This window comes from Orcinus orca, chromosome 3 (genome assembly GCF_937001465.1).
Source record: "Orcinus orca chromosome 3, mOrcOrc1.1, whole genome shotgun sequence".
Classification (NCBI taxonomy): domain Eukaryota; kingdom Metazoa; phylum Chordata; class Mammalia; order Artiodactyla; family Delphinidae; genus Orcinus; species Orcinus orca.
Window position 1 is genome coordinate 75,677,134 of NC_064561.1, and position 24,123 is coordinate 75,701,256.

A 24,123-nucleotide genomic window follows, 5' to 3' on the forward strand; every position below is an offset into this window, starting at 1 on the left:
TGGATAATCTCCCCCTCTAAGCTTGGATCTCAGGCCAGAACAGAGTTGTTCTAACTTTGCAGAGTACCCATGGGGGACAGAAGCTTCATAAATCTACCCCTCTGCCTTTCTGTGGAGCAACACAGATGGCACAAACCTGAATAGTTCCTTGTTAGCACGACTTCCTGCTCACTGACCTTTCAGACAATCACCCTGCCTTGAACACCATCATCATCATCTTCATCATCATCTTCATAGCTAGCAGTGTTTTGAGTAGGCACTTCGAGCCAGGTTCCAGACTGAGTGTTTACATATATTATCTCTTTGAATCTTCACAACAATTATATAAGAACTAATATTACTTCTATTTTATACATTATCAGCTGAGACTTAAAGAGTTGAAGAAAATTGCCTAAATTCACACATATGTACTAAGTGGGACAGCCAGGTTTTAAGCCTGATCAGTTTGACCTGTGGATACTGTCCAGGAAAAAAAATTACCTGGGAGCAAAGCCTTGGCACTGTCAAGCAGTCCTTCAACTGAGGTCCTAGTGGAGACGTGTGGGAGATGGGTGAGGCCACACCTGCCTTTTAGAAGTTAGGATTTGTGTTTTCCCCACCTGGGCTGGTTTTTGAACTCACTAGAGGCCAACCAGCCCCCTCTGAGGGACACTGGGAGAGGAGTCCTGTTTCCTGCAGACGTTTCATGGCCTGCAGGTGCCAGAAACTCCATGTGTTCAGCTGGCAGTGAGATAGGTGACTGGTGACTTCTGGCTCCGCTGACTGGGGATCCTTGTCCTGGCCTCCTTTACCGCCTAGGTTTTTACTCCTAGGACAAAGCCCACTTGGTCTTGGTCTGGTTGGGCCTCTGAGTACCACTTGGGAGTGAGACTCTAACATCTAAGCCAAAGAGGCATGTCTTGGCCAGGAGTGTTTGCCCACTGCCCGTCACCGCCACCAGAATCTGAGCACTTTCTCCAAGAGGGAGTGACTCAGAGAGTGCCAGGCTTACTACCATGTTGATCAGGGCCCTTCTGTGGCAGTCAGCCCAGGAACCACTGGATCCATTTCACTTGGAGGCAGGACCTGCCACTCCATGAATGACAAACAGAGGTCTGCAGACCCCAGCTCAAGAAACAAGACTGTGGTGCGGTTGCCAGGATATGGGGTAGGACCCAAGGGCCCTAGGATAGGAGTGGCCTCCATTAGTCATGTGCAGAGCCTGGGCTCCTTGATGCTCATTTGCTACTAGAGTGACTTTGATAAGTCCTACTTCATGGAGCTATTGTTATGAGGCCTGAGATAATGTAGATAAAGGGCCTAGTCAAGTGTCTGGCATGTGGTAGGTACTCAGGAATAATTAATTCTTTCATCCTGCTCAAACAGTTGACATGTGCCAGATGTCAGGGGAATGTTAGAAAGTACAGTGCCTTTGACCAAGAGACCCAGTGGAAGACAGCAGAAGCCCTCTTTGCTCCCCGGAAAATACTCCGAATTCTCATCAAAACAGCAGATATTCCCTTGCTTCCTCTCTCTCCTCTACAAACTTTCACAGATCATTCTAGTTAAAAGTAACCTTTCCTATTTCTGCATATACCCAGAAAATTTATAGGAGCTCCTCCCAACACTCCTAGGCCATGACCCACGTTCTCTATAACAACTGCAATGGCTGCCTCTGTCGACCAGATGTGAGCCCCTTGACGACAGACAGGAGTGAGTCCTTCCTCCTCCCTGGGTCCCCCCGGTTCTTCCCTCACACAGTTCAGTGCAAACAAGGGCTGCCAGCAAATTTCAGCATCTTTTTAATGTATTTATATCCCACCTCATCCCTTGAAGGTTTTGAGGTAGCTTATAATTTGAATAAAATAAAATAATGGTAACGTTAAAGTAAAATACAAAGAAAGGTGAAAAGTTATGCCTTGGAGAAAAGAACAAAAATATGTAATGAATGGATCACTTTGGCAAACGGTCTGGCAGTTCCTTAAATGGTAAAACATAAAATTCCCACCTGACCCAGCAAGTCCACTCCTAGGTACATACCCAAGAGAACTGAAAACAGATCCACAAAAAACTTGTACTCAAATGTTGATAGCAACATTCTCCAAATTGGTCAGAGAGTGGAAACAACCCAGTTGTCCATCAGCTGATGAAGAGATGAACAAAATGTGGCATCTCCATACAATGGAATACTGAGTCATGCTACAACATGGACCAACCTTGAAAACATTAAGTGAAGGAAGTCAGTCACAAAGGCCACATATTGTATGATTCCGTTTATCAGAAACATCCAGAATTGACAAATCCACACAGACAGGAAGTAGATTAGTGGTTGCCAGGGCCTGGGGAGAGAGGAGTGTGGGGGAGTGACTGCTAATGGCAGGTGGTGACAATATTCTGGAGTTAGGTAGAGTTGATGATTGTACAACTTTGTGAATACACTGATAACCACTGAATTATACACCTTTAAAGAGTTAACATTATGGTATGCAAACGATATCTCCATTAAAAAAACTGTGTGGCTGATAAAGGCTGCATAGTTGATACAGCCTGAGCTTCCGGGTAGCCAATGTTATAAAGGAAGATGCCATCAGTTATGTACTTATCAAAAGGAAGAATACATTTAGACCTCAAAGGAAGCAGAACTTTAAATAGTTCAGCATGCTGGAACAAATATTGCAGAGGAGGTTGATGTTAGGAGTACTGGGAAAATACGGAATTAATGGATCAGTCAAGACAGGAGACAAAATAAATTCAAGCAGCTGGTTATGAGAGATAAAGGAGGATGCCGCTGGCATTTCACCCAGAGGCTGTGGACAGGTCAAAGGCGTTATTTCTGGGAAACAGTAGGAGATTGTGAGGGGGGAGCTAGACTGTGGGTAGGGCCAGTGTCCTTGGTCCTGAGTGGTCACTTCCTCCTGAACAAGCATCATTCTGGCAGCTCCCTCACTTCCAGGTGTATCCACGTTCTGTTCCTTTAAGTAGCACCGTTCCTTCCTTTCTTTTTCTTGTCTCCTGTGACTCTGGCGGGCTTTATAATTGTTAAAAAGCAGAGCAAGGAGAGGATCCATTTTTGCATTGCTTTGAGAGTGGGAGTAATTCAGCTTCCTGAATTAATGTGAAGAATCCTAAAACGGGAGATTATCATCACAGCCTGTTGCCAACCCTTCCCTAGAGCCAGAGGGCAAAAGGGAAGGCCCAGACAGAACGCAGACCGGATCCTAAGCTTAGGTTTCTTTTAGTTAAATAAAACCCAGAATTTGACTATGCTAGTCCCGGAACACCAGAGAGCGTTGCTGCACTGCCAGAAGTCAGCCTCCGCCGAGTCTGCCCCCCCCCCCCCCCCCCCCCCCCCCCCCCCCCCGCCACCCTACCCCAGGCGCTGACGAGCGAGTCTGCCTGCTCCAGGGGGCAGGTTGGTTCTCAGCGACACTCTGAAACGTTCAGGCCTGAGAACCCAGTATAAAGAGGCTCATACCAGTGCACAAAAGTTTCCTGCAGAGCACAGTAGAGTAACACTATAGCCAGGGAGGCTCCCAGAGCACCCTACCACAGCCCTGGACCAGGCTGATGGGGAGCCTGCTACACCCAGCGTCCCACCCACTGATTTCTGGCTTGTACATCTAGGTTCTGACTGATCTTACAGATCTTACTTTCCCCTTGGCCTTCTCACTCGTCTCATCATGGGGAGCAGGAAGGGAAGTTGGTTGTAGTGTCAAGGTCAGCTGGGCAGGGACTTTCTTGCAGGAGGCCTGGGGTGGGCTCTCCTGGCTGCATCCACTCACACAGGGGAGGCTCCATGGCTCCAGAAGCACCCTTTGCCCCTGGAAAGGCAGGTCTCAATGCTGCCATTCCGCAGGACCTGGGGGATGCCGTGCATGGCACAGACACCACCTGGCTCCTGATCCCAATGACAGGGCTTCTCTGGCTTCACTATGACCTTGTGCCCTTCCATTTCAGGTGACTCTTTAGGTCCTCCTAAAGGGCTCTGCTGGCATCAGGCAGATTCCTCTGTTTAGTCTCTGGTATATTCTGGCCCAAGCAAAGCTACCCATTGGGCTTTCCAGGTATAGGGCGGTCATCAAAAGGAACAAGGAATCTGCAGGGTTTAAACCATGAGAACAACAGGCTCTGCTGTGTCCAAGAGCCCCGTGTCCTTGGGGCCATCAGGCATCAGGAGGTATTAACTTCTGTCCTGAATTCCTCCAATCTCAAGTTTCCAGTACCACTGGCTGGAAGCTTTCTGGGTCCTCTCCTCAAATGACCCTCTTTAAGAAAATCTTGCTCCCCTCCTTCCCTCTGCAGGGAGGAGAGAGGCCTCATCCTGCTGGGGCCTGCTGAAGAGGGTGCTTCTGCGGGGGCCGTGTGGCTTCAGCATACCCTCCCCTCCTCCCTCTTCAGACACTGAGGCTGGGCCTGTGGAGAGGGGCTCTTCACAAATGATTAAAGGAGTGGAATTTGAATAGTTCCATCTTGGCAACGTGACAGGGTGTACACACCCTCAACTAAGAGAACACAGGATCTCAAAAGCCAACGAGTCATCCAGAATCTCAAAATTGACCAGAATCATCTTATTAGATGCAGACTTTTGAGACAAGAAGAATCATTAGACTTACATTAAAGGGGCACTATTGGTAATTACGCTGTGACAATTGGGACAGCCAACAAGGAAATATGATCACACTGGAGATTATGGGAATTGGTGTCTATTATCCCAGATGTGCCCCCATCTCCCTTTCTCTCACCTGCTCAGAGGGAGCAGGTGGGTTCAGAGAGCCTGCTGGGGACTCTCACTCCTGAGGATGACCCTTATCACCCTGCCCGGAGCTCACCCTGCTGCCTCCCAGGAAAAGCTAGTAAAGGCCCTGGGGTCCTCCTCACGACCTTTAGCTTGTGAGTCACCCTCATGCAGCCTGATATTCCAGAAGCAAGGGTGCTGCTAGGAGATAGGACTGCTCTCAGCAGTAAGGCTTGTCCTGCATGCAGCTGATATGCTCTGGGGGTGGGCTCTGACTTAGGGGTGAGGCCAGATCTGCCCAATGATGGCTGGCTGGCACTGGACTCCTGTCTGCACGTGCCTCCTCCACCTGTGTACTGGGCACACCAACTACCCTAAGTACCTCCATGGGCCATGCCCAGCTGCCAGGAACACCCTTTAGCCCCAGCCCAGGCAGAAACCTCAAGCTTTCATAGCTCAGATCAAAGACACCCCTAGGCTGTCTCTCCCTCAAGATCCCCTCGTCTGTCCCTCTCCCGAGCCCTATGCTCCTGAAATGTGTCTCAGTTATTACCTGGCTGGTTCTTACCAGCTGCAGCTCTTCTTCATGGTCACATTTCAGGGCCCAGCACGGAGCTGGCTCCCTGTGCGTGCCTGCCTTGCCTGCGACCCATCAAAGCACCTGTGGCTAGAGCCTCCACCACCAGCACATATATCCCCGAGGCTGGAAGCACAGCCCATGAGATGAGGTGCTTCCTTCTGTGCTAAGAGCACTCCCTGTGCCCTCTCCAGGGGCCCCCTCTTCCTAGGCCTCTCAGAGGGTTGCAAGAAGCCCTGTAGGTCAGAAGCCATTCCTACCTAGTATGAAGGCCACCACATAGTTGGAGATCTGGCCCATGCCGACGATGACAAATAACATGGTGAACATCTCCCAGTTGATGGAAAAAATCTGCAGGAAGCTGAAGCCAGTCTGCACAGCCATGGTTGCGAAGAGGATGGTCTTTCTACCAAACCTGTAGAGTACAGCACAGGACAAGACATGGCCCGTGAAGTTCACAGCAGCACTGTCATCAGGGCATGTGGAAACTCTGAGTCAGGCATTGCTGCAGACTTTGTTTTTCTCAGGGCTGTGACAGGCTTCCTTCCTGTCATACCCTCCCAGGTTCTTCCTTGGTGAGGCCTCAGGCATCCATCTGCCCAGGAGGTAACTTTTGAGATTCTGAGCCTCCTGTATCTCGAAAGCACAGAGCAGCTTATGCAAGGACCATGTGGAAATCTACTCTTTAGAATGAGTCATAGTTGTAGAAGCTGCCATCATCTTTCTGGAATGTGAGTATAGATTGCAGATACATCTAACATCAGCAACATGAGAATTCTGTCAATCCAGAACCAAGAGTCCTTCTATGTCAGTGGTTTCCAACCTTGGCTGTGCCCGGAATCAAGAGAGCTTTAAAAAATACCGATGCCAGCACCTGCCTTCCAACATGCTTATCGTCCGGATGTAGACAATTGGATGCAGTTTGGGTATTGGGACTTAAAAATATTCTCTACTGTGCATCCCAAATTGGGAACCACTGCTCTATGGAAAGTGTAGCTTCCAGCAACGTCCATTAATGACACTATAGTTGGCTTAAGTTTTTTTTTTTTTAATAAGTCTTAATTTGACTTTCTGATAGTGTCCAATGGCTAGAAGGGAACACAGGTATGAGCAGAACAGTCTCCCACCTCATCTTCCAAACTCAGTTCTCAGTCTGTTGGGTCTGGGGTCCCACTGGGCTTCATGACTGGGGGGAGGGACAGCCACTCCTCTGGGAAGGCTTCCCCAACACTGACGTTGAGCATTCCCACCTCCCTGCTCTGATACCCAAGAACATTCAAGGGCCAGTGAGGGCACCATCTCCCAGAGCTGCGATGCTGTCTCCTCCTGACTGTGTGCCCCAGGAGGCCCGGAACCAGCCTGGGTCAGCTCTGTGGCCCCAGTGTCCAGCCAGGGGCCTGACCCACAGCAGAGGTGGGTGCACTGTTAGGGAAGGGTACTCCCCAGAGTCTGGCCCTGACTCCAGCTGATGGCTGGTTGTGGATAGATCACAAGGCATCCAAGAGCTAGGGGTGGGGTGGGGAGGCAGTGGGGAGGCAGCAGTGTATATTTTCGAGGGGTTTGGTGATATAAGGGCTCCACTTTTCAATGGGTCCCCGCAAGGGGCTGAGGGCAGAGGGCAGAGGAGACATCATGGTTCCTCCTATCGCTCACTTGGTGGCCTAAGGGGCCTCCCTTTCTCTGGGTGAAAATACCCTAAATTCAGTACAACCCCAAGACCGGCAATGAATTGACAATCACCCTTCCACCCGCCCAGTACCCTTACCTGTCTGACAGCTGCCCAGACACAAAGGAGCCGAGGAGCACGCCTACGAAGAACAGGGAGGTAGTAAGGGGCGTCTTCCAATCATCCTCACACACCAGACTCCACTGCCAGGGAAAATGGGAAGGAAGTGTGAGCCCAGATCCTCCAGCCCAGCTCCAAGGGCATAGCATGGCAGCCAGGCAGGCTCTCCTCCCCTGTGCCAGGCTGTCACTTTTATGCAAAGGGCATGGGCCTCGCAGCCCTGGGGTTGACTCCTGACGCTACCATTTACTGGGGCAAGTCACTGTCCTGCCTGAGGCTCACCCTCCTCTTCCGAAAGGGAGGGTGATACCTCTGGCCCTGCTTACATCGTGTATTAAGAAGTCAGCTGAGGCACGGCTTTGACTGGCGACCCCTCAGCTGTGAAGCAGTATGAAGCAAAGATGCCATTTCTGCTTCAGACGGCATCACAGCATGGAGGGAAGGTGTTTGAAATGCCTGCAGGGCAGGGTAGAGGGCATGGTCACATGATCCAGTTGTAAAAGATTCCTCTACTTTGTTGAAAAGTGCACGCGGTCCCCAGGGGCCTGTGATTATATTTTCTGAACAGAATCCTCCAGAGAACCCTGTGGTCCCTGGCCCACTTAGACCGTAGGCCACACCTAGGGCCTGATCTGGGGCTCCACTGTGCTAGGAGTGGGGTTCCCACCCCTCTCCAGTGCTCCTTATCTCCCTTCTGCAGTGCTCCTTATCTCCCCTCTGCACTCCTCTACCCTCCTTCCCATGCAGCCCTCACAGAAGTGCGGTCCCTCCCACTCCCCAGGGCCCGTGGGCTCTGGTAGCCCTAGCAAGTCCCTGCTTGTGAACCCATAGAATGAGAGTTTGAGGCAGAGTTTCAGTTTCCAGCTCTTAAGTCAATTCAGCAAAATCTCAAGGGGAGGCTGCAGAAAATTCAGTGTGTTCAGTGAGCTTTCATTAATTAAAAAACAAGCAGGTGGTGCCAATAAATATTTTGGGGCTGTGGTCACGGTGTTGCCGTGTGTGGCAAGATGATCCAGACTATAGGAAAAATCCCCTGCCTCCCACCCAATCCCAGCCCCACCCAGCAGTGGTGCTGCTCCCATGACATTCCCAAAGCGATCTAGATCTTAATCCTCACAACTTCCCTGAAATAGATTTATAAATGAGTTCACATATTTATATCATGTCCCATCCGCAGCAGAGAGAGGCGTTTATAAGAATACATACAAGAGAAATGTGTACAACAAAAAGCTAAGGGAATCCGGGAAAATGAAAATCTCAGGGGAGGAGGGGTTACAAAATAACCAAGCCAGTGGTAAGACTGACCTCTGGCTGTCCTGCCCAAAGGCCTGTCTGCTTGCCAGGGAAGCCCTGAAATCTGGCTTTGAATATCCCAGCAGCTCAGCTCTCAGGATCACGGTGTGCAAAGTGATAAACTCATTCTGCAAAAGCTCGGTTTTTCTGCGTACTGAGACCTGAGAGAAGCCTCTCCTATATACTTCCTTCCACAAAGGGGCCACTCTGTGTTGTTGAGGATAATGTCTTTGAGAACACCCCCATCCTGGAGACAATAACAAGATTCATAAATCTGCCTCTGCTTGTTCTCACAATGCTGGTTACAGGTGGGACGCCCAAGCACAGCTCTGCAGAAGAAAAACAATGTGGACCGGAAACTCTGCTCTCTACCCCTCAGGCACAACTGAGGATAAGTCTGAAACCACACCCAGAGTAGTGTTGCTTCAACTGGGGTACCTGAATAGGCTTCAGGGGAAAGGGCACAAACCCTCCAAAACTATATGGCCAGATTCATGTGCCCTGCAAGGCCACAGGTCAGAAGGGGTAGACAAGACATGTACCTGAATTAATGACCACCCACTTCTAAAACATCACTCACCGAAGTGTCAGAAAAGATCTTGGGATCTGCCCCAACACACAAAGAGGTTAGTGATTGCGGCCCCAGAGCCTCATGATGTGGAGTATAACCCATTTTGCAGAAGAGTAAACTTAGGCTCTGAGACTGGTGTTTGCCTGAAGTCATAGCAAGTAAATACCAACTTGGGCCTCAGAACTTAACCTTGTACCCATGTCCCGCTTTGGACAAGAACTCCAAACACCAGACAAAACGAGTTTATTACGCCCTACACTTCTTCAAGGAACGTGACACCAGGACTAGTGGCAGAAGATCTCCCCCACACCACAGCCTTTAGCCTTGGACAGAGCCAAGAAAATCCCAAGTTTGGTAGGGGTGTTAACGTGTCCATTATCAACCAACACCATTCCATCTGCAGTTAAGCAGAAAAGCTCTTCCAAAGATAATGTGCTCTCCTTTGTGTTTTTAAAAATATTTTTCTGTCAGGACATTGCCTTTGGGCAGGATAGATAGCACTTAGAGAAAGAAAGGAAAGAGGAAGGCTGTTAGATGTGGAGCCAGGCATTGCATGAGCAAAGGTAGTAAACAGGACTGGCTACCTAATTTGCAGGCCCAGTGCAAACTGAAAATGCAGGACCCCTTGTTCAAAAATGATTAAGAATTTCAAGATGTTGGGACTTCCCTGGTGGCGCAGTAGTTAAGAATCCATCTCCTAGTGCAGGGGACACGGGTTCGAGCCCTGGTCCGGGAAGATCCCACATGCCGCGGAGCAACTAAGTCCGTGTGCCACAGCTACTGAGCCTGCACTCTAGAGCCCACGTGCTGCAACTACTGAAGCCCACGTGCCTAGAGCCTGTGCTCCGCAACGAGAGAAGCCACCACAATGAGAAGCCTGCGCACCGCAACAAAGAGTAGCCCCCGCTTGCTGCAACCAGAGAAAGCCCATGCACAGCAACGAAGACCCAACACAGCCAAAAAGAAATAAATAAATTTATAAAAAAAAAAATTTCAAGACGTCAACAGCAGAGCATTAAAACCAAGTGTGGGGTCCTGTGTGACTGCATGGGTTGATGCCCATGAAGCTGGCCCTGATAGTGGGTCAAGCCTAGTCTCTTTGGGGAATGGAGCAAGGAAAGGAGTTCTGAATTGGGTGCTGAGAAGGGTGAGGTGAGGGCCAGCTCCCCATTGCTCTCCTACTGGAGGCCATGAGGCCATGCTTCTAGGTCCCCCTTCCTTCCCTGAAGAGGGGCCCAAGAAGCCCTGTCAACACCATGCAGGGAGATCCTGTTCACACCTGGCAGGGGAAGGCAGCTGGACCTCATGGCTATTTATGGTTGGTTCCAAGGCTGGGTTCCCTCTTGGGGAATTACTGTACCCAGAGAGTCTTTTCGAAAGCCACAAGAGACCTGGTAATAGGACAAGATTGGCAGATAAAGTTTTCACTGCGGCTTTTGGAACTGGGGTCCAATAAATCAGCTGCCAGCCTGTTTTCTCCACGGGGCTATTCTTAAGGAGGCCAGGCCCTGCCTGCCCCAGTCCCTTGGGGTTTCTAGGGGTGTGTCTTGGGGCCTCAATAGCCAGGTCCCAGGGAACTCCCTGTGGTTAACAATGACATGGCAGGACCAGTGGGAGACAGTCTTTTCCTTGATGAGACAGAACTGTCCCGTGGGTCTCTGCACATGTGTGTACACACACGCACACACAAACATATATACACAGTCAGCTCAGAGGCTAATGGCTGATGGCCTGGTAAGGAGCTGCCTGGCATCGCTCTGGAGCTGTGCTTTAAAGTCAAATACCACCATTACTGAAACATAACCCACATTCCCACACACACCATCGACAAAGAGTAGAATGTCCCAGACTGTGCCGGGTTGAGGCCCTGGATGTGCTCTCACAGGATTACTGTGTCTGTCTCATCCTCAAGGTCTTAGACCAATGTTCCCTAACAGAGCAGAGTAAGCTCAATTTGGCTGGGCCATCTAGCCTTCAGCTCTGCTTTAAAAAACAAAAAACCACGTCACAAGGTAATAGGGGACATGAGGTCACTCTTGGCCTAGAAGAATATGCGTCTCATGCCCTCAACAGTAATAATAATAGGAAGGACAAGTACAGTGTATTGTGTGCTCACTGTGTGCCTTGCATTACTCATGGGATCTCAAAGTTGCCATGTGAAATGGGTATTCTCTTTATCCCCATTTTACAAATGAGTTAATGAAGGCATAGGGCAATGAAGTGACTAGCCTGAGTTCTAGTGGATTGGTAAAAGGAATTGCTTAACCATTTATTCAACCATCACTGAGCACATGCTCTGGGCCAGACTGTGTATGGGGCACAAAGCAGACATGGTCACTGCCTCCACAAAGCTCAAGGTCAAGCATACTTTACAGGACAGATCAAGTGTGCACATGTGCATGCATAAGCCCAGCCGTCCTGGGTGGGGTGGGCTTTGTTCTGGGCCACTGTGCTCTCTGACTAGAGAGGAAAAGAGGCACCTCCTGCTCAACCTTCTCCAGGTGGACAGAGTTTTAAAACCTGAACACGTTCATATAATCATTCTAGATAACTAATGCATGTACAAGGCTAGGCACGTGGTAGATGCTTAACAAATTGTCGATGAATGAATGTTGAACAATTAGGAGTAATGGAAAATTAGTTTGGAAATGTGTGGTATCACACACTGTCCTTTTTTTTTTTTTAATTTACATTTATTTATTTATTTTTGGCTGCGTTGGGTCTTTGTTGCTGTGCGCGGGCTTTCTCTAGTTGCAGCGAACAGGGGCTACTCTTCGTCGCAGTGTGCGGGCATCTCATTGCTGTGGCTTCTCTTGTTGCAGAGCACGGGCTCTAGGAGGGTGGGCTTCCGTAGTTGTGACACGCGGGCTCAGTAGTTGTGATTCACGGGCTCTAGAGCACAGGCTCAGTACTTGTGGCACACGGGCTTAGTTGCTCCGCGGCATGTGGGATCTTCCCCGAGCAGGTCTCAAACCCGTGTCCCCTGCACTGGCAGGCAGATTTTTAACCACTGCGTCACCAGGGACGTCCCTCACACACTGTCCTTTGAAAATCACCCTCAACTTTGAACTCTCCAACTAACCAAAGTCTAGCAATTTTAGCCTTTACCAAAGCCATAAAGGATCATAAAGATAAGTGTATCCCTGTGACCTGCATAGAACTGAGAACTCTGGAAGGCAGCCTCATGTTGAGCAAAGAGCACAGGCTCTCTTGGGTTCTACCACTTCCAGCTGTGTGACTTTGGGCCACTCATTCACCTCCATTAGCCTGTTTTCTCATCTTCAAAGAGGTGACAATAATACTCCCTCTTGAGGTTGTTATGAGCATTAGACAGGAAATGTAAGTAGTGTGTCTGACAGTGACACATTACAGGCCTCATTAAATGGTAGTTCCCTTTCTACTAATCTCATGCCTTTGTCCTAACCAAAACCATGACTTATAACAAACAGCATTAATGAATAAGCAAAGCAGGTTATACTTAAACCTGACTAGGCAGAAGAGATTGTTAGAAAACAGAACTTTCTATTCAATGACTAAAAACCAGAAAAGCTTTTACCACAAGGTTTAAAATCCCTTTATAAATGGACTTCAATCTCAGAGACAGCTGTGAATGAAAAACTAGCAATGGTTCATTTAAGAATGGATTTCTGGGCTTCCCTGGTGGCGCAGTGGTTGGGGGTCCGCCTGCCGATGCAGGGGACGCGGGTTTGTGCCCTGGTCCGGGAGGATCTCACATGCCGCTGAGCGGCTGGGCCCGTGAGCCATGGCCGCTGAGCCTGCGCGTCCGGAGGCTGTGCTCTGCAACGGGAGAGGCCACAGCAGTGAGAGGCCTGCGTACCGCAAAAAAAAAAAAACAAAAAAACAAGAATGGATTTCTATGTGTTCTCTTATAGTTATATTTTTCATTCGGGGGGAAGAAGAGGAAGTAGTAGTTAGTTAATAATAGTATATATATCCACCCACAATTTCTTCTTTATAACTTAGTTGCAGACTTAAAACTGGAAATTTCCTGACCATTGGGGGGGAAAAGCTGGCTACTTAATTCTTTTTGTTTATAAGGTCTTTAGTGAGGTATAATTTACACACCATAAAATTCATTCTTATGTTTACAATTCAGTGGTTTTTACTATATTCACAGAATTGTGCAATCATCAGCACTATCTAATTTTAGAATGGCTTCATCACTCCTGAAAGAAACCCCACACCCATTAGTAGTCACTTCCCATTCTCTTTCCTCAGCCTGTGGCAATCACTAACATACTTATGAATTTGCCTATTCTGGACATTTGATATAAGTGGAATCATACAATATATAGTCTTTTGTGACTGGCTTCTTTCACTTAGTATAATGTTTTCAAGGTTCATCCATGTTGTTGTACCAAATATCAGTACTTCATTCCTTTCTATGGTTGAATAATATACCATTGTATGGATATACCACCTTTTATTTAGCCATTTATCAGTTGATAGAGATTTGGATTGTTTCCACTTTTCGGCTATTATGAATAAAGCTGCTATAAACTTTTGTGTACAACACTTTGCAAGCGTATATGTTCTCATTCCTCTTGGGTATATATGAGGAGTAGAATCACTGAGTCATATGATAAATCTATGTTCAACCTTCTGAGAAACTTGAAAAATGTTTTCTAAAGTGGCTGCATCATTGTACAATCCCAACAGCAATGAACGAGGGTTTTAATTTTTCCATATTCCTATTAACACTTGTTATTGTGTGTCTTTTTTTTAAATTTATTTATTTTTGGCTGGGTTGGGTCTTTGTTGCTGCATGTGGGCTTTCTCTAGTTGCGGTGAGGGGGGGCTACTCTTTGTTGCGATGTGCAGGCTTCTCATTGCGGTGGCTTTGCTTGTTGCAGAGCACCAGCTCTAGGTGTGTGGGCTTCAGTAGTTGTGGCTCGTGGGCTCAGTCACTGTGGCTCACAGGCTTAGTTGCTCCATGACATGTGGGGTCTTCCTGGACCAGGGATCGAACCCATGTCCCCTGCATTGGCAGGCAGATCCTTAACCACTGCGCCAGCAGGGAAGTCCCTATTGTGTGTCTTTTTAATTTTAACCATCCCAGGGGTGTTAAGATGTGTCTCCTTGTGGGTTTTTATTTATTTATTTTTATTTATTTTTTTTTTTTGCGGTACGTGGGCCTCTCACTGCTGTGGCCTCTCCTGTCGCGGAGCACAGGCTCCGGACGGGCAGGCTCAGCGGCCATGGCTCATGGGCCCAGCTGCTCTGCGGCTGGGGCACAAACCCGTGTCCCCTGCATCGGCAGGTGGACTCTCAACCACTGCGCCACCAGGGAAGCCCCTCTCCTTGTGGTTTTGATTTGCATTTCCCTAATGACTAATGATACTGAACACCTTTTGTATTGAATCTGTAGATCAATCTGGGGAGTTTTGCCATCTTAACAATATTGCCTTCTGCTTCATGAACAGAACGTGAGATGTCTTTCCATTTACAGTAAGTCCCCTACATACAAACGAGTTCTGTTCTGAGAGCACACTTGTAAGTCCAATTTGTTTGTAAGTCCAACAAAGTTAGCCTAGGTACCCAACTAACACAATCGGCTATATAGTACTGTACTGTAACAGGTTTATAATACTTTTCACACAAACAATACGTAACAAACAAACACAAAAAATAAAGAAAACATTTTTAATCTTACAGTACAGTACCTTGAAAAGTACAGTAGTACAGTACAACAGCTGGCATACAGGGGCTGGCATGGAGTGAACAGGCAAGAAGAGTTACTGACTGGAGGAGGGAGAGGAGGTGGGAGATGGTAGAGCTGAAGGATCATCAGCAATGAGAGACAGGGCAAGCTGCAGTTTCACTCACGCCTTATATGATTGGACACGCGAACGCACATTTGCATCTTTGAAAGTTCACAACTTGAAGGTTCATATGTAGGGGACTTACTGTATTTATATCTTATTTAATTTCTTTTAAAGATGCCTTGTAGTTTTCAGAGAATAAGTTGTGCATTAAAAAAAATTATTCCTGAAGAACTTCCTTTAGTATTTCTTGTAAGGCAGCACTGGTAGCAAGAAATTCTCCCAGGTTTGTGTGTGCATGCATGTGTGTGTCTGCGAATGTCTTTATTTCATTTTTAAGAGATAGTTTTGCTAGATACAACATTTTTGGTTGATGTTTTTTTTCTTTCAGCACTTTGAATATGTTATCCCACTGCCTTTTGGCCTCTCTTGTTTCTTATGAGAAGTCAAATATAAATCTTATTGGGGTTTCCTTGTATGTGTCCTATTTTTCTTGCTGTTTTAAAAATTCCCCTTGGTGTTTAACTGTAAATAACTTTACCATGATGTGTCTGTGTGCAAAACTCTTTTTGTTTCTTCTATTTGGAGTTGAGCTGCTGAGCTGTGTAGATTAATGTTTTTCATCAAATTTGGGAAGTTTTCAGCCATTATTTCTTTCACTATTTTTTTTTCTGCTCCTTCCTCTCCTCTCCTTCTAGTGTTCCCATTATGCACATGTTGGTCTGGTTAATAGTGTTCCACATTTCTCTAAGACCCTGTTCATTTTTCTTCATTCCTTTTTTCTGTTTTTTGGGTTACATAATTTATATTGCTCTGTCTTCAAATTTGCTGATTCTTTCTTCTGTCTGTTCAAATCTACTATTAAGGCTCTCTAGTGAATTTTTAACTTTCAGTTACTGTATATTTCAACTCCAGAACTTCTATTTGATTCTCTTTTTTATAGATTTTATTTATTTATTTATTTATTTATTCTGTGGTACGCGGGCCTCTGGCTGTTGTGGCCTCTCCCGTTGTGGAGCACAGGCTCCGGATGCGCAGGCTCAGTGGCCATGGCTCACGGGCCCAGACGCTCCGCGGCACGTGGGATCTTCCCGGACCGGGGCACGAACCCGTGTCCCCTGCATCGGCAGGCGGACTCTCAACCACTGCGCCACCAGGGGAGCCCTATAGCTTTTATTTTTATATCTTAATTGGTATTCTGTATTTGATGGGACATCGTTATCATACCTTCTTTTACTTTTTTTTATTGCTTTTTTAAAAATAAATTTATTTATTTATTTTTGGCTGTGTTGAGTCTTTGTTGCTGTGCACCTGCTTTCTCTAGTTGCGGTGCGTGGGCTTCTCATTGCAGGGGCTTCTCTTGTTGCAGAGCACGGGCTCTAGGCACATGGGCTTCAGTAGTTGTGGCTCACGGGCTCTAGAGCGCAGGCTCAGTAGTTGTGGCACATGGGCTTAGTTGCTCTGCAGCATGTGGGATCTTCCCAAACCAGGGCTTGAACCCATGTCCCCTGCATTGGCAGGTGGATTCTTAACCACTGCACCACCACGGAAGCCCCTCTTTTACTTTTTAAAACATGAATTCCTTTAGTTCTTTGAACATATTTATAATGGCTGCTTTGAAGTTTTTGTTAGATCTGACATCTAAGCCCTTTCAGGCAATTTCTATTTCCTGCTTTTTTTTCCCTGAGTTTGGGTTACATTTTCCTGTTTCTTTGCATGTATTGTAATTTTTGGTTAAAAACTGGACATTTCAGGAAATATATTGTGGAAACTCTGAGCATTGAACAGCCCCCCCAACCCTGGGGGTGCTTGTCTTTGTTTTTGTTTGTTTGTTTATTTGTTTAATGACTTGGCTGGACCCTTAGTGAAGACTATTTCCCCTGCAGTGTGAAGCCTCTGATGTTCCTCCTCAGAGGGCACAGCCTTGGGCATGTACACAGTCACCCTGGGATGACAATGGTTTTAGCAGGGCTCTTTTTGACTGTCTCTTTCCCCAGTTTTTCTATTAAGCTGTTTGCCTCTGCTGATATCACACCTAGCTGTTAGGCTCCACCAATTACTGGCTCATTCCTTTATTGTTTTCAACAATGCTCTGGGGCACAAATCATTCTATAGTCTAGCTCAATTAAATTCAAGCCCCTCTGAAGGAGTAGTTTTGAGGCAAGTCTTTGAGGTTTGTTCTGACTGCTCTGAGCTGTCTCTTTTTCTGGTTCTCTCTGGTAATCTAGTTGCCCTATGGGTTAGCTTTTTGCTCAAATGGAGCTACCAGTCTCCTCTTAATTGTTTACTACCACAGTCTCCATTGTTTTAAAGAGCACTCTTAGGCTTCAACTTCTGCACAGCTTGTTTCAAATGAAGTTATTTCCTGTGGGGACAGCTTCAGAGCTCTCTGTTGTTATGGACTACTTTTCCCCTGGGGAAAATCTCTGAGCCCCTGCTCCAGGACTGGGGGGAAGGGAAGGTGCCCTCAGAATGACACCCCCTGCCTTATGAGTTAGAGGCTGGTTGGAGGTAGTAGCATCCCTCTTTTTGGCTTGCCTCTCCTGGCATGGAATCTCCACTCTACAATAAGCTGGGACAAGGGCAACCAGGGCCTCAATATTCTCAGCCCGTGGAACCTGGAGTAGAGGCACCACTATATTAATATGGGCTGAGTGGAGGATGGGATCCCCAAGTCTCCTGGCTGCACTCACCAGGAATTAGCCTCTGCAACTTGGAGCTCAGGAGATGGAGGGAGGCTAAATCCTAAAATGTTCTCAGTATCTTTTTTTCTTTATATTAGAGGTAAAGAAAAAGCACCCATAGGTGGAGAGGCCTCAGTTCTGTGGTCATCAGAGGTGGAGCCAAAGCAGAAGGCCCAGGTAGTTTAAATGGGATGGTGGGAATGGAATGGAGGGGCCTGAGGGAAGAAGGGGCACTCAGGGACCTGGCTCTCCCACTTGCGTCCTGACATTAGATCCAACGCAGCTCTACCAGGCTCCACTCTGGGAATAAAAGCAAATAGGATGGGGTCTGTGCCAGCCACGTAGCACCAAGGGGCAACTCTGGAAGGTGCCACTATGAACCTGCCTTCCAGTCCTGCAAACACAGAGCAGAAGCCACCAGCCTTGCGCTGTCTGTGCCAATCGCTAGGGCATGTGAGTCAGCCAAGCCTTTCCCCAGAGCCTCCATTCTCTCTGCTTCAAATGGGGATCCCTGCCTTTTCTTTGTTTTTTTGGTTTTTTTTGGACTGTACAGACATGCTTAAAACCATACCAAGGCTTCAGATAACAAGGCAGGCCTGCGTTAGCCTTGAATATAAATCGAATATAGCCTGTCACAAAGAAGAAATAACAGTCCCTTCCGAAGCCTGAGGCACCTGCAGCTCTTCTGACCAGCTCTGCCAAGCCTTGTTTTTGTCAATGCACCACCCTACCTCTTGGACAAAGTGTGAGGGCTCTGCTGCCCACCAGGAGAGATGGACAAAGTCTGTTTGTCCAGAAACTTGGCAGGAGGTTCGGGTGAAGCAGCCTCGAAACAAAGGCACATTCTGAGGTCCTGGTGGCGTTTGTCAGAGGAACAGAGCTTAGAGGCAACAGGCAAACTGTTTGGCGTGAGGCAGCTGATAAACAAACAGGGAAGCAAATTCAGGCCAGAGCTAGGGAAAGCCCCTCAGTCTCCTTTATTTGTTCTCTTTCTGAAGCACTGACTGGAAATAAAAGTCTGTTGGTACTGGCTGGAGGCAGAGGTCCCCACTTTATCCCCTTTGGAATCTGCCAGAGGGCAGGTCTGGGTTGTGAACTTGGTTAATATTCAGGCTGTCCCAACAGCCAAGTTGCCAGTCTCACACTAGCCAGCAGTATTCCAGGGCATCCTGCAGGCCTGATGGAAAGATAACAGCCTAAACTCTTCACCTTTGGCAGAGCCCACCCAGGCCCCAAAAGAGGTACATCTCTATGAGCTGCCACATGGAGTCCCATGTAGTTGTCCATCAGATGCCAAGCTCAGTCTGTCTCATCGTTCCCGCCTTCGCTGCTCCTAGTGCCCCCCATAAGCACCCTGTTAGCAGAGGATAAGGCTCCCTTGTTCCTATTTCATACCTTTGGGCTGTGGGTGGAGAATCAGTGTGTCCTGTTCTGTCCAAGCCCTGACCCCAGGTCCCAAGAAAGACAGCACAAGGCTAGTGCCTCCAGAGGCCCAGGCCCGTTGTTGGACGTTCTATCATGGTGAAGGGCATAGCTGCCTGCAGCTCCACCCATGAGTTCCTAGAGGAAGGAAACTACCTTATACATCTATACACATAGGCAGACGCACCCACACAGTTCCCAGCTCAGACACCAGGTTCCCGCCTCCTGGCATTCTCTAAAAGGCGTTTCCACAGCAGAACATGCCATCCTTGGGTCCCTGGCTGACCCGTCTTCCCTGTGAAAGGGTCAGGGGGTTGGCTCAGGTGGGCTTCTCTGTCCCAAAGGGTATGCCCATCAGGAGATCCCTTCAGAGGTATAAAGCAGAGACAATCTGAGGGTGGTCCCTCTATCTGTATGGTGCCAGAGAGATGCAGAGAACTTACTCAGGGCCCCTGCGCTTGATCTTGTTGGAGAGCTGAGGCCATTTCTCCCCCTGGCACAGTAGATTCAGACCTGTGTCCTATTCTCTGGGCCCTAGAATTCCACCCGGGAAAGGGGCTCTGCCTCCAGCAAGTCTCATCACCCATTATACTGGCTACAACCTGGACCTTAGAACAGCTCCCACAATGCCCATGGTGCCCAGCCAGAGGTGATGAGGTCTTGCCCTTTCCACTCCTCATCCACCCACCTATGATGCCCATTTTGCTGGTGCTATGGGATATAGCATGGCACATGATCTCATCGAATCCTCCCAACAACTTGGATAAGCTGGACATTCTTATGATTCTCATTTTTAACAACTATAATAAAATTCACACAACATAAAATATACCATCTCAACAATTTTTAAGTGTACAGTTCAGTAGAGTTAAATATATTCACATTATCATGCAACCAATCTCCAGAACTCTTTTCATCTTGCAAAATGAAACTCTATATCTATTAAATAACTCCCTGTTTCCCTCTCCTCCCAGCCCTTGGCAACTACCATTCTACTTTCTGTTTCTATGAGCTTGGCTACTCTTCATATCTCATATAAGTGAAATCATACAGTTTCTGTCTTTTTTTTTTTTTTTTTTTTGCGGTACCCGGACCTCTCACTGTTGTGGCCTCTCCCGTTGCAGAGCACAGGCTCCGGACGCGCAGGCTCAGCGTCCATAGCTCACGGGCCCAGCCGCTCCGCGGCATGTGGGATCTTCCCGGACCAGGGCACGAACCCGTGTCCCCTGCATCAGCAGGCGGACTCTCAACCACTGCGCCACCAGGGAAGCCCCAGTTTCTGTCTTTTTGTGTCTGGCTTATTTCACCTGGCATAATGTTCTCAAGTTTCATTCATGTTGTAGCATTGTGTCAGCATTTCCTTCCTTTTTAAGGCTGAATACTATTCCACTGTATGTATATACCACATTTTATTTATCCATTCATCTGTTGCTGGACATTTGAGTTGCTTTTACGTCTTTGGCTATTGTGAATAATACTGCCACGAACATGGGTATACAAATATTTCAAGATCCTGCTTTCAATTCTTTTGAATATACACCCAGAAGTGGTATTGCTGGATCATACGATAATTCTATTTTTAATTTATTGAGTCTGCCACACTGTTTTCTATGGTGGCTGCACCATTTTACATTTTGTGCATGAGGGTTCCAACTTCTCCACATCTTTGTTTGTTATTTTTCTGTTTTGTTTGTTTTTAATAGCAGCCAACCTAATGGATGTGAGGTGACATCTCATTGTGGTTTTGATTTACATTTCCTTAATGATTAATGATGTTGAGCATCTTTTCATTTGCTTGTGTCCCCTTTTATAGATAAGGAAATTGAGGCATTGATTGAGCAGTGATGCAACCTGTTTAAGTCAGCCCAGTGCTTGGGGGTGGGGTCAGAACAGACCCACCTGTCTGACTCCAGAGCTCCTCCTTGTGCCACCACCTTTCTAGGCAGAACCACCTCCCCCCTACTCACTTTCATGCTTCTCCCCTCCTTCCTCCCAACCACTAGTGCTCCTTTGCCTTTTATTTTACTCCCAGCACCCAAAAAGGTAGCAAGGAAGGGAAAGGCTGCTGAAAAAAGCAAATCCTGGTGCATGTGTGTGAGTGTGTGATGATGTGCATCCCCAGAGGTGTCCACAGGCCCCTGTGAGCAGGGTACAACAGGGATAGCTATGGACTTGTAAGCCAGCAGCTACCTACCCCTCACACCCTGAGGTGAACAAAACCAGTAAAGAAGGGGAAAGAGACAGGTCAAGGAGGGCTGCAGCCAGTAGGGCCAGCTCCAGCTCAGGTGCTGACCACACTTCTAGGAACTAAGGTGGGGTGAGCTGGCCCCTACTTTTGGATCCCTCAGGATCAGGCTGTGGGCAGAGGGTGGGTAAGCACTAGGAACCCCTGCTAGGGGATCAAAGCCAGAGAAGCACGGCCACCTCAGGGCCCAAGGTAGGCATGGAACCAATGCTGGAGGAATCCAGAGGCGCTCCATAGGCTGAGCCCACTTTCTACTCGTCTTACAGACTTAAGAGCCACCACTCCCAGCTGGCCACCCATCTCTTGCCAAGGCAACTCCCACAGCTTCCTCACTGGGCTTCTTGATTTTCATAGCAGCTTGAGACAGTTCTTTCTAAAAACACAAATCTGACCATGTTACCCCTTCCTTGGAACCCTTACTATTTCCTCTCTGTCCTCAGAATATACTCAACTCTTCAACATTCCTACCAGGCTCACTGTGGACAGGCCCCTGTAGGCATTTCTAGCCTCACCTGCCATCCGTTGAACTCCAAGCCACCCTGATCTATGAACTCTCATTCCCAGAATCTTCCATGTTCTTTGCCTGGACAAGTCCTGCTCATATTTCCAGACTCAGTTCAAATTTATCATCCCTTCTTAAAGGAGTTCCTCACCCTGCTATCCCCACAGAGAAGGCCGTTTTTTTGCCCCAGGTCACACAACAAGCCAGCCAGTATTTGGATTCAGGTTCCAGAACCCTGTTATTAACCAGGTTTGATGTTAGCTCTCTCGAACACAGCCAGTGTCCCCGTCGGTATTTGAGCTTCAAAAGCAGACCCCGCACCCCAGATGTGTATAGCCTGGTGTTCAGCACAAGGCCAGACATGGTGTCTAATTATTGCCACATTGTGCTGGGGAAGGGGATAAAAGACTAGCAGAGGCCATGCTCAGGTTTTCACATGGTGCAGAGGATGGGCCAGAAACTGGGAATCCTACCTGCCTGATTAATAGCAGGAAACTAGTCTATGAGGATACCCTCCTCAGAAGGAGATGTGCCCTGACATAGCATCTCCTGGCCCTTACCAGATGCAAAGCAGGAAATGCAGAGGACAAAGTACGTGTGTATTCTGACTGCTGAAACTTAGAAATCCTGCCACCAAACCACTTAGGATGCTAAGGGGCTAATGGCATAAGCTGGAGCCTCTGTCCACCACTGGGCCCTATGCTCAGACGGTCTCTGTGAGTCTGTCCCTTCAGGAGTGCCCTGGGGCCAGGGTTATGCCTCCTCTAGTTCCCTGTACTCCACCCGTATCAGGAGGCCTTCTGCTCCTTTTCAGAGAAACTGGAGGCTCAGGACAGAACCCAAGCCTTACCATAGTTGTATGGCAGAGCAGGAGACCCCGTGATGCTTCCAGAAGCCTGTGGCCAGGGAACAGACCACACCTGCCCATGCCCTGCCCAGCAGCAAGACTCTTCTTTGTGTCTACACGTGGCTCAGCAGCATCCCCCACACCCCCTCCTCATGCCTACGGCAGGAACTTGACTCAGGCTGTCCATCTGGGGAGCCTGGGGTTGGCAGTATCTAGGCTCTTGGGAAACAACTTCGTCTTTTGTGAAACTGCCAGAGGAAGAGGCAGTTGACAACTTTTTCCCTTCTCCCTTCTTCATCCCCTCCCTACAAGATAAACCGATGGGGAATGAGCCTGAGTCCTGCTCTCTTGGGCTGCACACCTGTGTTGGAAGTACAACTCAGGTGACTGCTGGCCAGGTTTGATGAGTGGGGGACGCTGACCCAGGCACTGCCAGGGTGTCTCGAGGGGGACTGATGCAGATGCTGGGTCGCTCACATACCCACCTCGGTCACGATGGTGGACAGGTAGATGTCCTGGTTGAACTCCCAGCCATCCAGGCAGCCCTCTTGCTCCAGCTGCTCCAGGTCCACGTCGCGCCCCGGCTCCAGCCCGAGCGCCGAGAAGTTGACGATCGTCGCGAGCCGGTAGCGGCGGCACCTGTGAGGTACCTCGCGGCCGTCCTGCAGCTGCAGCGGGAGGCTGTGGTTGCGCCACACGCTGCTCAGGTTCGCGGTGTCCGGCACCCGACAGTGGTGCTCCGGGGTCCCCGCCAGGAACACGACTGACATACCGTTGAAGCCGTTGGGGATGATGCTGGCGCTGAGCAGGAAGAAGATGAGGCGCTGGAAGAGCCCCCACTCGCCCAGGAAGGCAGTCACCTCGTCGTAGTCCTGCATGCTCCCCGCCGCTGCTCTGCAGTTGGCAACGAGGGATGATAAGAGCGCTCCCCGGACAGTGTCGCGCGGTGGAAGGCGTTCCCCGGGGGCGTCAGAACGTTCTCGCGGGCCAGGCCGGCTGAGGGAAAGCGAGGCGCGCGGCCTGCACCGTTCCCAGGAAACGGGCTGCGGGCGTTGGAAGGTTCCTAGGAGCTGGACGCAAAGCTGGAAGCCACGGTAGAAACTCGGGACCACACCCCGATCCCGGTTGGGGCGGGGCAGGGCGAGGCAGCGGGCTGGATGGGGTGGGGCTCCGGGGCGGCTCCGCCCGTGCTCTGCTCCTCGCCCCCGGCGACCCCGCCAGACACCCCGCTGAGGCTAGGAGGTCAGCGGTGCCGCCTCCGTACGGAAAATAGGCCCAGTTCCCGCGCCCCATCCCCGGCCCCCGCGCCCCCTAGGTGCTGAGAGCCCAGCCCCGGGCTGCCGGGTAGGGCCTCACGGGCAAGCGGGCGAATGGGAAGAGTCGAGGCCGCAGAGCAAGGTCTTTGAGAGGTCGGGCCTCGACCCCGTCTGTCGGCGTCGCCACAGACCTCGTCCCGGGCAGGGGTCCTCTGCCGCTTCCAGCCCGAAGGGGGCCTCGGGCGGGGCGCTGACGGGCTAGTGCGTGGGGCCTGTGCTCTGCGGGCGCAGGGGCGACAGGAGCGCGCCCTCTCCTCTGGCCCGCCGCAGCGTAAGTGGCCGGCGCCCGCCCACCCGGCGCTCATCAACCCCCAAGCTGGATTCAGTCACCTGCCGGCGGCTTCGGGACAGCCCGGAAAAGGGGGAAACAGGGATGATCAAGA

The 24,123-nt window shown here is 49.2% G+C and overlaps 1 protein-coding gene across 2 annotated transcripts in view; it reads right to left on the reverse strand.

Annotated features, from left to right (window-relative positions):
• Positions 1-23,671, reverse strand: part of LOC101288688 (solute carrier family 22 member 5) — a 93,616-nt gene extending 69,945 nt beyond the window's left edge. The window contains exons 1-3 of one of the 2 annotated variants that reach the window (XM_004279894.3): positions 22,910-23,554; positions 7,057-7,160; positions 5,552-5,706 (exon numbers count right to left, since the gene is read on the reverse strand). In XM_004279894.3, coding sequence (XP_004279942.1) covers positions 5,552-5,706; positions 7,057-7,160; positions 22,910-23,302 — 652 coding nt within the window. In that variant the 5' untranslated portion in view covers positions 23,303-23,554. Of the gene's footprint in view, positions 1-5,551; positions 5,707-7,056; positions 7,161-22,909 lie in introns of both variants that reach the window. The other variant, XM_049707262.1, reaches the window with a different exon arrangement.
• Between the last annotated feature and the right edge of the window lie 452 nt (positions 23,672-24,123).